The sequence below is a fragment of the Eurypyga helias genome, unplaced genomic scaffold (assembly GCF_000690775.1).
Source record: "Eurypyga helias isolate BGI_N326 unplaced genomic scaffold, ASM69077v1 scaffold956, whole genome shotgun sequence".
Lineage (NCBI taxonomy): Eukaryota > Metazoa > Chordata > Aves > Eurypygiformes > Eurypygidae > Eurypyga > Eurypyga helias.
In genome coordinates, this window is record NW_010255893.1 from 117,209 (window position 1) to 135,524 (window position 18,316).

General features: G+C 43.6%; 1 protein-coding gene across 1 annotated transcript in view; it reads left to right on the forward strand.

Annotated features, from left to right (window-relative positions):
• Positions 1 to 18,316, forward strand: part of LOC104511013 (voltage-dependent L-type calcium channel subunit alpha-1C) — a gene marked incomplete at both ends in the record, with an annotated part of 126,246 nt that overhangs the window by 66,732 nt on the left and 41,198 nt on the right. The window contains one exon of the mRNA XM_010153455.1: positions 14,129 to 14,219. Coding sequence (XP_010151757.1) covers positions 14,129 to 14,219 — 91 coding nt within the window. The remainder of the gene's footprint in view (positions 1 to 14,128; positions 14,220 to 18,316) is intronic.

Here is an 18,316-nt window from a genome sequence, read left to right on the forward strand (position 1 = left end):
TCAGGGAATTCCCCCCAATCATCTTAATCACTTTAATAAATACAATGTTCTTGTTACCTTAAATGTATGCACAGTTCACTCTGTGTAAGTTAATCAACAGGTTGGTTTTTTTTATTAGTAATGTAATTTAACAAACCAGTTTTTATCAAAAAGCAGCATTTACATTCACTGTTCTGTAGATTTCACAGTTTTTCCCTTTCTGGCTGAAAGGAAGCTTTGATCATAAGGGGGACAAGGGGTAATGGGTTTAAAAGGACATAGGATAATGGGTTTAAATTGAAAGCGGGGAGATTTAGATTGGACATCAGGAAAGAATTCTTCCCAGAGAGGGTGGTGAGGCACTGGCACAGGTTGCCCAGAGAAGCTGTGGATGCCCCATCCCTGGAAGTGTTCAAGGCCAGGCTGGATGAGGCTTTTGAGCAACCTGGTCTAGTGGAAGGTGTCCCTGCCCATGGCAGGGGGGTTGGAACTGGATGGGCTGTAAGGTCCCTTCCAACCCAAACCATTCAATGACTAAAACAAAAAGCAAGAAACCATTTGAAAACCTTCTCCTTCTTTCTCTGCTGATAGCTACTGCTGAGGGTAAGTAAATCCCATCTAACCAAACAAGATGTAGAAGCAGTTTAGCTCACGCCTGTGTTTTATGTCAAAGAGCAGTATGGAGAAAACAATTTGTTTCCTTTGTTTGAATGTAGAGAAAGAGAAGAAAAAGCTGCTGCTACTCAGTAAGCCTCAGGACAAAGCTGTGGCCAATGTTACAATCTATAATTCTACTGTAACTTGTTCCAACATAGCATCAAAAAGCCTGATATTGTTTGGTGAAGTGGGAAAAGCATTTCTAGAAAGTACAGCAGAGTAACTCTTTGGTTTGGGGAAGTTGAGCCAGATTCAGGCATGTGTCTGACTCCAGCAGCCATCTCTTGAGTGAGTGCTGGAGAATAGTGACAACCCTGTGATCATTAACTAACCCTGGAAGGGTCACTGTAGTGAGCATCCACCAAATCTCTGTGCCGCTGCTGCCACTTCTGTGGAAGAAAGGAGAGCAGTGTGGAGAGCAAACTCCAAAACCAGGCTAATTTCTGCCCACAGGCTCTATTTGTCCTCTTACTCCCTTGCAGGCATCAAAACTACATAGTTTAGATGAGCTCCAAGGCTTCTGTAGCTCACGTCTAGGAAAAAACTCTTCCTATAAGATCCTGTGTGACTGAAAAAGCTTTGTGGTGATCTATACGTGCTCTTGCGCTCGTGCAACTCAAGATCTGGCTTGTGTTGTTCAACCTACAGTTTTTTCCAGCTTTTCCCTCCTCTGACTCCTGTAACCTGGAGCACAAACAACTTTACACTGAGGACTGCTAGAGCAGTGATGTGTGACCAGCTACAGCATATAGAGGCTGACATTAATGTTGATAGGGCATTCAGTTTATCTACTCTAAAAGCTATTTCCCTAGCAAAGACTGTCTGGTGAGATAACACCTCTGTTTTGCCTTCTGGAAGAGTGACTTACGTTGATGTAGGAATCCTCTTATAGTACTAATATGTTACAGAGAAATATCTTTGAAGCTAAGGCTTTAGAGGGAACCCATTGTTTATATAGCTGGGGAAGACACCTTTGTGCAAATAAATTAATTGCCATCTGCCCTGTTGGGAAGTTCTTCTTGAAGCTGTCAAGATTTATTCACTGACACTGTGATTTCACTTCTCAAGAAAGGACATTAGAGGAAACTGTCTGTGAGAAAACTGCCGTTGCTGTACCTTCTGACGGATTGAACGTGCTTTATTTCCTGTGGTTAGAGAGGCATAGGAGGCATTCGGTACCACGATCTCCACAGAAAATTATAAAAAGAAATGCCACATACCCCTAAGCCGAGTATTTACACAGCAAGGCTATTTGTTGCTTTTAAGTAGATGCCTAAAGTGTGCTCTTAAATCTTTATAAGGGCACTTATAAAGCGTTTTTAAAAACTGTGGAGTATTCAGTAGTTCCTGCTATGTGATCAGTGTTTGAAACTCAGTTATTGCAGACGTAGCCTTAAAAGTCTCTTCATTGAGAAGAAAACATTGGTGAGCAGGACTGATAGCGGCTGAAACCCTGAGGATTTTTTAATGTGGTATAAGGAACTGTCAGGAGAGAGGCTGTGGTGTTCAGTAATGGTAGCTGAGGGACATGGAGCATGTGTTTGGAGTTAGAAACAACTGTTGGGGATGAGGATTAGTTGTACTACAGTAATGCCGGCCAAGATCAAAGCCACAGTGTGTCTGGCATTGTATATACACAAATTAAAAGTGTGTGTATGTACTTCCTTTTTACAGGAAACCAAAGCTAGTATAGATGGGGTTCAGCTGCTTAAACATTTCATCTAATGCCAATTTAGACACTTCATGGTACCCAAGATCTTCATTGTGGACTGACAGATCCAGTGTAGCAGCTGGAGCTTGTACTCTTGCAGTGTAGTAGTTGGAAGAGCATACCCCAGGTGGGATGTCAGAAATGCCATCCAGTGCCTCAGAAGAGGCAGCTGAGTGTGGTTAGTCCAAAGACATGTAGGAAAAGTTTAGTACAACGAGAACCTTCAATGCAGATCTTGTAAGCTAAATGTCTTAAAAGAGTTTTTGGTAGATAGAAGAATGCGATAGGACCAGTAACAGAAATCGTTGTGATATGAGCTTCTCCCCTGCTTTGATCTGTGTATTCATCATGACCTTTCTACCTATCTCTTTTTCTTCCCTTATGTATTCTACATTATGACTTGAAGATTCATGTGCAAGAAGGTAAATACTGAGGCCCAGACCGTGTATTCCTTGGCCCAGACCAAGAGCTTTGCATCAAACTGGGAAGCCTCTAAGAGACCAGGACAGGCTGAGGGAGGCAGGCGGTGCGTTAGCAGAGCTCTCCTGGGGAAACACGTATCCTCCGCCTTCCCCATCCCCGACTGCAAGGTAGCTTGCGTGGTCTGTCGCCACCTTTAATCGATTCACAGGCAAGCACTCAGGAAGGCAATGACACCGGTATTTTGTTAGAAAGCTGACCGTGCTGCTGTAAAGGGAGCGCGTCGGAGCAGCGCAGTGAGCTGTCGCTGACAGGAGATCCGCGGTGCTGGGATGTTCCTGTGGCAGAGCTCAGAGACAAGGAGTCTGGGTGACATTATATAGCTGGACCAGTACATACGTTCCTGAACGGATAGCCAGTGCTGGCACAGTTGTGAATGGCACCCAGACTTTTCCAGCGCTTTGGTGGGAAGCCTGGGATGCTTACAGCAGGACCCCAGTACAGGCACAGCACACGCTCGCTCTGTGCCTTGTCACTTCTGTTTATTGGGTGAGAAACTCCCCGTCCAGTCCAGTACAGTCTGCTAATAGGATAAAAATCTCCAGTTGTATTTGCTCCTGGGAAGAAAAACAGGTCTCTCCATCCCAGTTATCTTCCCCTGGAGAGGTGGCGGGGGAAGGAAAATGCTTCCAACTGGGGAACCGAACTGAAAATAGCTGTGGCACTGAGTCTGCCTGCTGGTTACAGCGGCTCCTCAGTTAGCAGGATTGGAGAGATAAATCAACAGATCACAGCATTGGTCTTTCAGATCTTGAGGCCTAAATTCAAATCCAGCTTTAGGGCCCACGGGTGTTTGTAGGGCTGCTCGCATCCTCCTCTCCATTTACAGAGTTCTCAAACCACAGCACGATGCCATCTCCCTTCTCCTTGTCTGCCTGAGGAAGGACTGCAGTCAGATGTGTCCCTCTAAGGGCAAGCTGTAGAGGTCTGGTAGTGGGCCCAAGGAGAGGTATCACAGGGGTCACTGGAGATGGGGGTGAGGATGTTACCACGTACATTAAAATCCATAGGCTGAAGTAGCAGAAGGGTTAAGCGTCAGAGCGAGGGTGCAGTGGCTGGATCCTCACAGATGTGCAGATCAAAATGTAAGTGTATTATCTAGCTCTTTGACGAACCACAAGCAGAATAACAGGGCTATGCCAGGTCACGAATGACTTGCTTTAACACAGCTGTGTGAGGGAAGCTTGCATAACACCTGCCCACACTAAGCTTCGCTCAAGCTGTTGTTATCAGTCCCTCACTCTCCTGCATGCTGGAAGTATTTGCAAACTAGGAATCTATTATTTCAAGGCCACTATAAAATGCCTGTTTCTTTGGCTTGGGGGTAATTGACCTATTCTCAGTGCCTTACTCAAGAGGCATAAAAGCTTTAATTATAGGTTTGACAAGCTGACTTTAAGGGCAAAACTCTTTAACTTCAATTCTTTGCTTTTCTCCTGGCTGCACAGTAACGCACAGCCTGCCCAGCTAGCATGTCTCATGCTTCTGACTCATATGATATTGTGATAATAGTGTCTAGTATCAGACTAGTCATTATGTTAGCAAAAGTGTCTGAAAGAACACCACATGCAGGAGCAGCACACAAAATCACAGGCATTTTATTTACTAGTCACAGAAGAAATGGAGCAGACTAGGGTTTCAAAACGGAATTTTCTACACATTTCAGAATAGCAAAGGTGAGTTCCATTTCAGATCATGAAGGTGAGTGGAATCTGTTCAGTGTGATCCATGACTGCAACTACTGCCCTGACTCCAGAGTGACCTAGATCTAATGTGTCTGTTGCTGTACCTGTGGATCAGTGAACTGAATGGCTTGATTGTTTACCATCAAGGACAGAATCATCCAGAAGCCTTCTCACACATCCCACATGAATACTGCTGTTAGAAAATGTCTGCACTTGCTGAGAGTTAACCCCTGTCAGGTACTGCCTGTGCAACGAGACTGCTGAGATGGACAGGGCCTTGCTGCTCTCTTTTCTTGGTAGTATTAATGCTTAAATATTTTAAGCAAGTCATTCCTAAATTAAGTCTTCCCAGATGCAGGAAGCATACACTACTCTTCCAGCTTGCAGAGTGGTATTTCAGGTGAAAATATTTGGTCACTTATCCTTTCCCACAGTCCCTTCACCTGTAGACCAGCCTCTGCCCACTTACCCTGCCTGTCCTTGGAAATCATGCAGCCCAATTTCTCCCTCACATTCACTTTTCCTGGTTTTGTGATGTTCTGATAACAAGGGCCAGCCTCCAGGAGAATAGTTCCATCCTTCTATACCAGATACAGTGAGAGACCTTCCTTCTCGTTGGCGCAATTCCTGCCTAAGCTCCCTGGGTTGTGTGAGCTCCCTCTGGGAAAGATGTCCATTGCAAGCTACCAGGGCATGACTCCCCACCCACTGCACCATCCAAACAGTGCCTGCTGTCCTGATATAGCCTCTTATGCACTCTAGCTCCCAAACTGCGGGCCGCTCACCGAGTTTTGAGGCATCACCCACCTTGAAGTGGCTTGTGACAGGCAGGAATGTCATAAAACAGCCAGAGCTGCATCCCAGTCACTTTGAAGCTCGGCAATCTAGGTGGCGAGCAGCACTCCCCGGGGAGTTTCTGATGACCTAAGCAGATAGAGCTGGAACTAGCTTCTGTAATTTTTTTGCTTCTGGACTCTGCAGGGAAGGCAGATTCACAGGGCTGTGAACTGAAAGAACAAAGATGCTTTTCCTGAAGCAGACATCCTCGTCAAAGTTACTGGTTCACCACCCAGGTGTATATTTGTATGGGTGGGCAGATGCAGAAATTCCTCCATACACAGGAATTTCAGGCAGCACATGGCCTGCTTTAAAACTGCCTTTGTGCTGGAAACTTATGTGCTGGTTATTTTCATTAATGACAATGCTAGTGAGCAAAATATGAATAGCGTCGTGATTATTAGAGGGACAACAGTGATCAAAGCGGGAGGGATTTTTTTTTTCTTTTAGTTGTTGATTTTACTGTCTTGAGGGCACTTTCGTTGTGGTTATTTTGTTCATGATCAACGTTTGTATCGCCTCCCAGCACATTATCTACAGTGTTTGCAGCTCTCATGCCCCCATTTCTAAGGTGTCTGCCAGAGCAGCCCGCAGTAACAGAATCCTTCTGGTTTTCAGGTGAGATGCTCCGGCTTGCTGTGCCTGTGCATCGTTTTGCGGGGTAGACTCAGGCACATTTGATGGCACTGCTGCTTGTCCTACCTTCCTCAGCTGAAAGTCATTAAGAACGAGAGAGAAATCTTGCAGAACCATTCCGAATGTGCTGTTGGGATTTGTTCACCATCACAAAATACTGCTGAAAGAGTCACAGATCCTCAATTGTTTCGCTTTTCCTTTTTTCTTTTTTTCTTCTTTTTTTTCTTTTTTTTTTAATTTTAATGAATTGCTTTAGAATTCTGCGGGAAACCAGAGAGGTCACTAAAAAGTATTAGATCGACACCAGAAACCTACGCTATAAACCACATCCTGGCTAGTCCATGCCTTGCACTTTGGCACATTAGTTGTTGCTCCTAGCGAGGCAAACAATGCAAGTCGTTTATCAGACCAGAAAAGCAGCTTAGGATGTCGTGGGAGGATCCAGATGCAGGAGAGAGCCATCTTTCAAGATGTGTTCTGGCAGCAGCTCTGTCACCCTGCGACCCAGCCCGTCTGTCCTTCAGTCGTGGGGTTAAGAGCGTTACGTGCATCGCGCTTGCCGGCGCACGTTGCGGTGAACGGGCTCCTGTCGCAGACCTAGGCGTTTGCTGGGCGGTACGACCAGGGAGATTGCTCAGTCTGCCCTTTTTAGCAGGGAGACTCCCTTCTCCAAAGACCGTTTTTGGGTGAGTCCTACCCCGCGTTTACAAGACATGTTGAGGTACCACAGGTTATGCAAAGAATACCTTTGCACTTCAGGCGGGGAAGCGCGACGAGGATTTTAAGTTCTTCCTCTCAAATACAGAGCAGAACATGTTTGAGGCTGGCAAAGGCCATCTCTTGGCAGGGCCAGGTGTTTGACCGTGCCCGTTACGTGGTCCTCTGTGCAACCTGCGTTCCTCTCACCGGCTGAAATGAAGAAGTATTTGTGGCCCGCTGGGTATTACTGTCAATATTGCTATAAAAAAGAAGAAAAATAGCTCCTGTTTAAAGTAGCTGAGGGGTTTGTTATATTAAATTAAGCCCTGGGAGATTAATTAGTGGCAAGGTAATGTGTTCATAGGTGCGCAGTAACCTGCATGTGGTGATGACAGACCTGCCCATCCCTTGACTGCACAACCGATGCATGTTGCTGTCTCTCCTGCCCCTCTCTGTGTGTGGCCTAAATTCACTTGGCCCAAGGCTGTGTCCCCTCAACATCATAGGATGTGTATGTGTGGATGGTGACACTCCGGAAGGGGAAGAGGGCACGTAAAAGCAAGTCTTTTTATATAAAAAATAAACACTGCAACTTGTGTTGTAAAGATATGTGATTTATCTATGAATGAAACATTTGACCATACGATACTCCGTCTCGGTACTGGCACTGTTCCCACTTTCGACTGCTCCATTCTGCAAACCGTGCTACACGCTGCATCGGTCTTCTCTGATGCAGTCCAGTGCCCAGCCTGGTTTTACTGTCGTGGCAAGCCTTGTTACTACAGCTTTGCTGCCGCTTCACTGGGGTGAAGATCTTTTTACCGAAAGCCTTTTTCCATTTGACTGAAGTGCATGTAACTGGCAATCGCTTTATGGCGCTTTATTACTATCCTAAATTCTCTGGCTGACCTTGAGTGAAAGTGTGAATCAAGCTCTCTCCTTGCAATTGCAGTAATTTGTACGTAACCCAAAATTACATTATGCAAAGTGTATATATTACATGTAGTTAATGTAGAATTGTGTGTATAATACTCTCTGTACAAGCACTGGTCTCTGAGCCCTTGGTAAGCATTTTTCATGTATTTCCAGAGTCTTTCTGGATTTTTTTTTTTTACTGTGTTAGATTTATTGATGCATTCTGTCTAATTTTGGGAGGTATGTAACCACCGAAATCCTACATATAGTTCCAAATTTCCTTTCTTCTACTGTAGCAGCTTTCCTATTGCAGAGCCCCTTTTCAAAACAGAAAACCCAAAGGAGTTCCTCGGTCAGACCTGGTATATTTTCCTGACAAAATGAGGAGATCTAGAGAAAACTAATCATTTGCCTCTGCAGTTTACTTTTTGCATGCTGCTTGCGTTTAAGAACGTACTCATTGATTGTTCCCAAGACACTGTATGCATCTAGCAGGATGAAAGCTCTATCTTATTTAAATTAATCAATAAGGTGAATGAGTGCTGCATTTCCAAAACAGGCAATGAGAAGGGGAAAGCTAGGCAATATTCACGTATTAATTAACGTGAGAGCTCTCCACCAAAAAAATATGAGTTGATTGATATTCTGACAGCTGCCCATAGACTCATTCATGAAATGATGGGCATGAGAGGCACCCTGGGAAGCAGAGTTTTTACTGAGGACAAAGTCATTCGCTTGATGCACATTCTGTTAAAGGAAGCAGTCTGGATATTGCAATTTATTCTTGTTGTGCTTGATGGAAAAAGGAATCTTAAATCCCAGCTGGAGAATTCACAGGACTTCTTTACTCTTTAAATTTGCTTTATAGTTCTGCAGAGTCCCACTTGGGAGACATTAGCATCAGTAACAACTATAGTACTTAGAGCTTATTGTAATGTGTTTTATCTGCAGATCTCGGAGAGATTTGCAAGGTGAATGCAGAATTATAACCCCCCTTTTAGAGAAACTGAGTAGATACATAGAGAAGCTTGGTCCTATGGCCAAGGTGACACAATAACATAAAATGGTGGTGGAGTTACATCAGGTCCTTCTTACCTCAGATGCCAGCATGGGCAAAAGGTGGGTGTTTTAGACCCATATTTTGCAGAGTAATTCAAACCCAGTAGAAACTGGAATGTTGTAGAAATTAGAGTCTAAATGAGCATATTAAAAAACACAATCGTGTTGTTGCTTTTCTGAACCTGCAAATCCACTACAGGTGGTTTTCCATATGAATGGACATGCTGTTGGATAATCACACTGTTTCAAGTCAGGCACCTAACCCAAGGTCATAAGGTAAATGTCCAGCCTCTCCATACAGGTGAGGGAGACATCAGTACGGCATTCAGAAAGCCTGTGACAGTAATCTATCTACCTCTGTAGCCTAACCCAAACAGCTAAATCAGACGTGAAGTCAGGCAGTGTTAATAGTCTCTGACATATCCAGTCCTAAAACTAATTCCCAGATCAGCAAAGTCATGTAGCAACGTGTCCCATTAAAATCTGTGAAAAATTTATGCTTTGGAACTGGGTAGACTTTGCCCAGGCATGATCATCTCTGGGCCTTCTATTGTCACCGTATTAAAGTGAAATTCAGGAACAAGTGTGGAATTAGTATGTAATCCATGGACATAAATCTGAATATTAGAATTACTTCCTCTGCTGAGATGACAAACATATCATAAATGCAAGATGCAACAGTTGTAATGATATTTCTGAAGTGGGAGTAAATATTATTCTCGAAGTGTGTAAAGGAAAAATTATCTCAGGGCTACACAGAGGGGTATTTTCTTGTGCCAGCTTTCTGTTTCGGTGGTTGGCTCTCTTTTGGCTGCCTGCCATCTAATAATTCATTGCATGTCCGTGGGGCATTTCATTGGAGGAGGGACATATGTTAGTGCAAGGGTAGAGCTGGTATTAATGCTTGATGCCAGTGACATGGAACAGAGGCTCTCAAAGGGTCTTGCACATCTGTCTGTCTAGCCAGTCACAGCCTGCAGAATCTTTGTCCTTATTCCTGTCTGTTGGGTCTCAGAGATAGAATTAACATAGCATGAAGAATCTCTCAGATTTATTTTTAAGGAAGCTGTTACGTAGCTTTTGTTGTTGCTTTAGTTGCTGCAGGAATGTCATGTAGGTAATGTGGAATTGGAATTTCGGTAGCCCAGGAGGAAAAGGTTACATTCAGAGATGAGCCACACTGTGGCAAGATACAAGAAGTGCAAAGGCTTCAGAAGCAACCGTAGAGTATAAAACCTACTGGTCCTTATGGTTTACGCACTGCTGAAACCACGCATGCCTTTGAAAAGTTGTTTCGCTTTCCTTTAAAAAAATGTTATTCTGTGCTACCTAGAGAATACGTAACTAATGGGAGACTTCATCAATCAGAGTGAATTATAGATGTGATGATAAATTCAGACCCAGAGATCTCCATTCTCACCCCTTTAAGAACCTGCTGTCACTTAGGATGGAGGGGTGAGGGGGCAAAGTTTTTCTCCACTACCAAGAAGTCACCTACATATGACATCAGTATTTGGTTGCTTGACCCAATACCTCAGGGTGTTAGGTGGGCAGTTGAGAAGTAGGCACAGGGATCGACCGCTGTCTGTCCCGTGCTGCAGTCTGGGCACTGAGGTGCCTTCGGTGCAAAGTATGATGGTAAATGGAAGATTTAATGGTCTGCCTGAAGGCCAGGAAGTGGGGAGTTGGGGGGCCCACAGAGAGACAACGTGCCCTCTACGTCTGGTGGAACGAAGCGCCCGAGGGATCTTTGATTTGGATACAAGCACTGGATTTTTTTGAAGTTGACTGAGAATCACTCCCGTAAGAGATCCGAAGTCACTGCATACTCATAGCACAGCAGGCGAGGCACCAGGATCTCCACTGCTAAGTTGCTCTGTGCCCAGGTGGGGGTAAATCTACATTTGCCTCTTCTTCTGCTTTCATCTCAGCTCCCCAAATTACAAGGAGGAAGTGGCCAGTGAGATGGCATAGTGTGTATGCCCTGGTCCTAAACATAACTCTGGTCTGGACTAGAGCCCACCATTTAGAAAAAACATCCTTTCCTGATTAAAACATTCCTGTGGTGGATTTACCACCAGCATTCTTGGTCAGATGGTTCCAGTAATCAATTACCCAGACTTCAAAAAATGCCTGCCTTGTTTCTAGACTGGAGCCGGCGTGTGGACACGAGGTCTGTGTCTCTGAGAACTCAGATAAGAAAGCCATCCGGGCAGTATTTGATTTGCTTCCTCTCATATTCGGCCCCAGTTTACACGTACCTCTTCTACAGCATCGTCCCTCCATGAGAACTGGCCTGGAGGGACCTCACAACATCTGCACACATGCTCAGCCCCTGATATCGAAGGTGATGTCAGGTGCCAGGTAAAATAAGTGAGAGCATGCCACACTGGGGAATACAGTCCTAACCTCCTGTCTGTCCTGACCTGTAACTTCCAGGCCATCATTTCTCTTGTACTTGATGCCATCTTAGTACTTTCTGTTGTCCTGAACGTTTTCCATCAGTGCAGTGTAATGAATTCGTGTGAGCTAGTGCCCGCAAGCCAGCCTGGACCCCAGGAGCCTCTTCAGCCTTGTGCTGCTGCACCTGCACCCCGCACTTCAATTTGGCTTTCTGCAGCAGGAAGATTAGGGAAGTCTGACGTATGGTCTAAGACTTCTCTGTGCATGCATAGCCGATTGCAGAGAGTCGACACTAATGCCGTGACAAGCCGTGCAGCCGAGGATGTCAGAGGGCAGGTGCCAGTTGTAAACTGAAATGGAAATCGGGAGATGTATCCTGGGGGTATCCTGGGTTGAGTAAGGCAGTGTACATCCAAGTGCTCAATGGATGTTGTTAATCTCTAGAGATGGAGAAAAGCAGAGAATTGTGATTACCCCAATAACTTCCCTTTAGTAGCTCTGACATTTTTGAAAGAGTTTCTAGATATTGGAGCAGTTTCAGAGGAAAGCCAAGGAACCTCTTTCAAAAATAGGCTAGTCCAGATTCTGACTCTACGGGTCAGGAGGTAACCTGGGGACAGATTGTGATTCCCTTAGTCTCATCGATTTCAGTGGCTCAGACAGTCAAACAAGATGTGTTTTGCCATCGATACCACTGGAGAAAGGTTTTTACCCATAAACTTAAATTCAGCAGCAGCATGTTCTCAGAAGTCAGATACGAAAAGAGCAGAAAGCAAGGAATAATTATCCTCTGATGGTCTGCTGTAATATTTCATACTTCCAGATACCTTTGGTTTTAATTTTGTACTTTTAATTCACATGATGAAGTTTTCAGACAGAAGTGGATGTCATGTGTAAGCTGAGTTCCTTGTCTTTTTCTTTCGCCTGTCACTGGCTGCATGTTCTCTATTGATGTCTTGTTCCTGGTACTTGACACTGACCATCTTGTCTGTGAAAGGAAGCACTCCAGCTGGCTTGCCTGATAAGAAGAAAGGAAAGTTTGCTTGGTTTAGTCACTCCACAGAAACCCATGGTAATGTTCCGCTGCACTCTGTCCACGCTGTGTATCTGTGTGTGTGTCTATGTATCTCTGTACAGACTGACATAACTACAGCTTTCTGTACTCCTGCATGTGCGTGCCTTGCCTTTTCTGTTGCTTGTGCCGTGTCCTCTTCGTGCACTCCAGGTAACACGCTGCTCTGCAAATCAATCTCTCGCTAACGTCTTCAAAGTTGTTTTCCATTTGCAAAATAAGCTCAAATATGTCTTGAGAGCGCTTTACCTCATTTTCAAAGATGACTTGCGAAATATCGGTGTTTTGTGGGTTTTTTTTTCCCTGAAGGGCTTAGTCTGGTCCGAAAATTTCAATTATGAGTGTTGGTTTTTCTTACAGCTTTCTTGACTGTTTCGTGTGCACCAAACTGTGAATTCAGTTGCTTCCTTAATTTGTATTTCCAGCAAACAAGCTTATTAAAACCTCTAGTCTTTGTAAAGGAACAGGCACCGTTAGAGTACAATATTTCATACTTATGTCAAGAGTACTAGACAGTCCATTATTTCATATGGTCCTAAGAACACAGCACAAAAACTGTAGATTTCCCAAGACATATGTTGTAGGCACATGAATTGCTGGAGTGGGGTGAAGGAAAGATAGTTCATTTTGAGGGACATTTCTACCATGATTGCTTTCAAAACAGGAACCTAGGACCCCTTTGGAAGAACCTTCTGGTATCTTTCTCGCCTGTGAAAGAAGACCTGGTTCCATGGCCTGTTAAACATCTGCCCAATTAAAATGTGGAGCCTACCTGTTCTACATTGCCTCCTTTTGCACCAAGGACCCACAAGTAGATACGTTCTTAGTACTGAGTAAAGTATTCTTAAAGGCTGTTAGAAGCCTCTGCAACAGCTAAATAGTGCATGTTCTCCAGTCTCACCTCAGATATATATCCAACTGCTAATATAGGTCATGTTCTGAATTTCTACCAGACATCTGAGAGATCTGTTTAACTCTTCCATCATTCAGTTTTTTTGTTTGTTTTCTTTATTAAAGAAGGGGGGAGGAGGGAAGAGGACACGTGTTGGATCCTATCCGTTGTCCTAGCTTATGTTGAATGATTATAGACTGTGGAGTTATTAGAGCTCGTATAAGAGCTGTGAGCAACTGGTGGAATGGAAATTGTGATTTTTAAAACTTTTTTTATAATCTGTAGAAGCAAATACGATATTGAGGTTTGCTAACAGATAGAAAATGTGACAGGTCCTTGAATCCAGAAGAGATTGGTAACTTTCATTTGATGTTTGTTCCATGATACTTTTGTAACAGCCTGGGAGATTCTGTCCAGTTCTTAGTTGGTGGGTGTCAACAAAAAATCTCCACCATAGTCCATATTCATTAGCTCCTTTGTTGGTAATATCTGAATGGCTCAGTCTGAATTCCCCTCTTATAGGTCCAGTTTATACGTGTAAGGTTGAAACAGGTTAATGGTTAGTGTGTGATAGATGAGCCATCAGTATTATTTATATGGTACTTTCTGTCAGTCTAAGAGAAGCCATTTGTCTGAATACCCGTCAATCTGGTACTTTTTATTTGCACTCTACTTATCACACAAGGGATTGAGGAGGGCAGTGAGATGGTTGGGCTGATGGAAGTAAAGGACCTTATTTTTCTTTTTTTTTTTTAAGTTTTCCATTGAAAAGAAAAAGCTTTTTTGTTGGCTTTGCCAGGTTCTGTTAATTTTCAATGGTTCTCATTCATAAAATTTCCAGGAACTGACTCTGAAAGAAAGAGAGCAGCTGCTTCTTCCCTTTTCTTTAGCATCTGAGTAACCTGTGTATGTTCCTGAAGTCTACCTGCCCAGCCTGACCTGTGCAGGGAGGCACTGGACTTGCTCAGCAAATTGCTTAATCCTCAGGAGTTGCAGCTGAGGGTCTTTTCATTAAGCCAGTTCCTTCACTCATGTGGTTCATTAATAGGTGTGCCAGGTTCTAATGGTCAACCTTCTCTTTTTCTTCCCTTTGACTCTTACAGTGAGCATGCCCACCAGTGAGACCGAGTCCGTGAACACAGACAACGTCCCTGGAGCAGATATTGAAGGCGAAAACTGCGGTGCTAGGCTAGCGTGAGTACCTATGCACAGATACATGTATGTAGGGGGTGGATAGAGCTTGGTGGGTTAAAGGCAGGGCAAACATCAGGCTTTTAAGGGGAAGAAAACCCCACCATAGGTGAAAGGAGAGGGTGCAGAAGACCCACTGATCCTGGTTCTTGTCTTAATTGCAGTGTAAATTCACTCTGTACATTAGTGGAGAGTCTTGGGGTTAATATAGTTGTAAATAAAGCACAGAATGATCAGGAGAAGGAGATCTGGTTTTACTTAATAACTAAAAGAAGAACTGATGGATAACAGTGTTCATATTTTAAAATTCCTCTTTTGTGGTAGATAACCAAACTCAGTATATGTAGACCAAAGAGTGAAAATGACTGGTCTATTTTAATTTTTCTAATGATTCTTGTACACTTTACAGTGTCTTGTAATAGAAATATATGGATGATAACTCTCATCCTACAGCCTGAATTACACCCTTCAAATGCTGAACACAATACTTTAGTGACAAAGAAATATGTCAGTTAGGAGGGAGTAATGTGTCCTTGAAATTGCACCGTTGTATTCATGGAGATGCCTAAGAATGTGTGCAATAGCACCATATTATATAGTATATTTTTTAGCAACACAGAGAGCAAGAATAGGCAACAGATGTCCTCTCTTCCCTTTTTCATGACCTGTGCAAGAATGGACTTCATGCTGTGGGAGACTATGTTAGTCCCTCCAAATTTCCTTGAAAAATGGGCTAAGCATATCAGTGCTACAGCTTGTACCCTGCTGGAGTATTTCGAGGCTCTGTCCTCCTTGAGCATGCCTTGAGCCCCTTCAGCATTGGTCAAATGCTGATCATAAGTATATAAGAAATGCTCTATTTTGTCAGGTCGGTGATCCATCTGTCCCAGTGTTTAAGTCCTGACAGTGACAGGAAGGCAAGTGCACAAGGCCATTTCCTACTTTCCAGTCTCCTTTTACTGCCTCCAAATTCATGCTTATTGGAATAGAGATGTTAGAGACCACACTTCTGCTTTTTGCCTTTAGTGCCCATCTATGGACCTGTTGTCCATGGGTTTATCTGAGCCCGCTGAGGCTGCCTGCCCTCACAGTCTCCTGAGGCAGCAAGTATTCGCAAGTTCACTACCTGCTGCGTAAACAAGTACTTTCTTGTATCTGTTTTAGGCTGATCTACTACTACTTTCAGTCAATGTCCTCTCCTTCTAATACTCTGAGATTTGGTGATCAACAGTTCCACATGCAGCTTATCTATCACTTTGATGACTTTGTAAACCTTGATTGTATCTCCCACTCACACCCTTGGCCCTCTCCTCTACAAGCTGGAGAGGAGGAGATCTTATCTGCATTACAAAATGTGATATGTGGAATATGTTGTGAATTCAATCTGCTTTCCTGCAAGTGTCAGCCATTGACTTACAAACCCCAGGAGAAATTTGTGATAGCTTTCCTTCACCTGCCTGCTGTTGCCTACCTGCTGAGCCTGGCATTTTAGTGTAGATTATGAACTCTTTTCGGAAGGAGCCAAGTTAGATCTATTCACGGCACTGAGGCAGTTGTAGCCCTCCCTTTAGCACCCCACCAAGTTGCTTGTGCTCTTGTGGCATGACAGGAAGCAGCAGCTGGCTATGTGACCACTTCTTCCAGCTGGATCCAATTTGGAGAACCATCTCTATTCTGCACTTATGGTTCTCAACACAATGGATCCCCTGGTGCTACTCAGGGCCAGCAACAATGGCAACTGTTTATATAAAGTTCCATATATTTTTTAATATTACAGTATACATTCATTTAATGACTTTAGTCCCAGAGGATCCCAAAGCACTCTATGAACTGTAAATGCAGGGATTGTTTTCACGGCGTTAGAGTTCAGCCACCTTCGGGGTGAAATGGGACAGGTATTTAAAAACAAAAGTCACAGGTGTATGGGGGATAGCTTGTTTTGTACTGAAAATGAGTGGAGAATTTTGGCAAGCAGAACGTAATTATCTTAGCTGGAACATGGCCAGGAGAGCTGAAGTTAAACCCAAGTCTAAATGTAATCATGACTCTGATTGGAGTTTACTTAAAATAGCCTGATGTGCCCACAGGAGAATGGCAGTACTGTGGTCTGGCACCATGATCACTATACTCCTGGCATTAGGAGGAGGGATGGCTACATCCATCACATTTTAGGGAAAAAGACATAGCAAAACAATGGGAAAATAGAGCTTCATTCCTTCTTCCTGTGTTGTAAATGTTGTAACAGGGCCCTAAGTTTCACCAGGGCAGGACATGTAAGATTCATGGAAATAAACAGTTTTCTTGCCACTTTCCACTTCATTTGAAAATGAGTGATGTATTGTAGGGGAATTGAAGTCTGTTACTGTGATGGGTTTTATACCCCTTACCCAAGGACAGTTAAGATCCTCAAGGCCTCACTCAGACTGCTTTTTATCTCTAAGAGATGGATGGGCTCCTTACAGCCATTCATTTTCCTGGATGACCATTGTATTTTAAACTCTGGAACACGACACAAATTTTGCCAGTGTTTCTGGCTTTTGCAAAATGTTTGCTTCAAGCTTGTAGACCTGCAAATTTCTGTTATGGGTAAATTCAGTTCTGCCTTTAATTCTGAGGCTTGGACTCCTTTCTGCTTTGTTTTGTAACTGTATCACACACTCAGGCAGAGAGAGAAACCAGATTTCCTGTTTTTTTCGAAAAGTATTTAAGTCCTCTTATTTTCACTGAGCCTTCATTTAAACCTCCTGTAGGCCAGTATCCCTGCTGGAACATATAAAATGCGAGCAAGAATTTATTTGAATGAGTGTTTTCTTTTATTGGAATCTTCAGAATTTGTCCCAGTGTTCAAGAATAGAGATAATTCCTGTGGGAAGTCAGCTGAGCTTTTCAAATAAGTTCCTCATCTAGTGCTAGTGACTTTCAGTAAGCATTAAAAATTATACTCATGCCATCCTGATTTACTCTGGTTGAAGATTAGGCCTGGACTTTTGAGCAGTCCTCTGCTCTCTGGATTTTCTTTCTACAGTTGAAATGGCTAGAGAAGATTATTTCAATTTTTGAGTTTCATCTATTGCAGACAAGTCTTCATTTTTACCCGCCTGCTAAAATCACCTAGTGACCATGAGTCCCTACTGCCTTGCTATAAACACATTTTTTCTCAGAGGGCAGAGACTGCTCTGGGCAAGCTGCAACCAGACATGACTGAAGCAACAGGGAGATTTCAAGTCAAAGGTACTATATTTGTTTGTTCAGTGGCATCAGGCGGCTAGGGCATTTACCTCGCCACCACGGCTACAGGCAGACCTTGCGATCAGAATGCCCTCATGATAAAACAAAAGAAGTACCCAGGAGACTGAAAGAAAGAAGCATTTTTATTGGTGATAAGTTAGAATTACTGGCTGTTCTTTCTGTTCTTATAAAAAGCTGTAGAGCTTTGAAAGGCTGGGTCTGTGAATGACAGAAAGATCTGCTTGAGAAGCCAGCCTTTTGGAAAAGGAGATCTTCCTTGACAGCCTTTCTCAGCTCCACAGAGACATATGCTATGTGAGATCAGGAGAGTACCTCGCAAACACAAGCCATCTCCTACTGATGAATTGTCTCGAAGAAGCTTTTATTTCTATAGTATCCATACTCATACTATAGAAACTGCCTTCATCAGCTGTGCTGTCTGGAGCAATGCCAGTCTTCAAACCAGCAGAAGGAGCTTCAGGAAGAATCTAACATCCAGTCTCTCCTTGCTTATTGTGTAAATCCAGTTTCTTAGAACTACAAAAAAACCCCAACCAAACCCAACAATCCTCATTCATATTAATTCCTGGTGTAATTCTGTTGCCATCAGGAGAGCTGTGGCAGGGAGTAGTTCCCTTCCTAACATGGGTGTTCGCTTTATCAGGCATCTGAATTTGAAAAAGGCTTTGTAGGGTTCCACAGGATATTGAAAAGTGTCCCACAGCTTCCACAGTCTATCATCCCTGCCATGGTTTTGCTGCAGTAGAAACACAACAGCTTTTACCCTCAAGGGCAACATTTGGATGTGAAACTTATATTAGAATCATATAATCACAGAATGGTTTGGGTTGGAAAGGGACTTAAAGCACAAC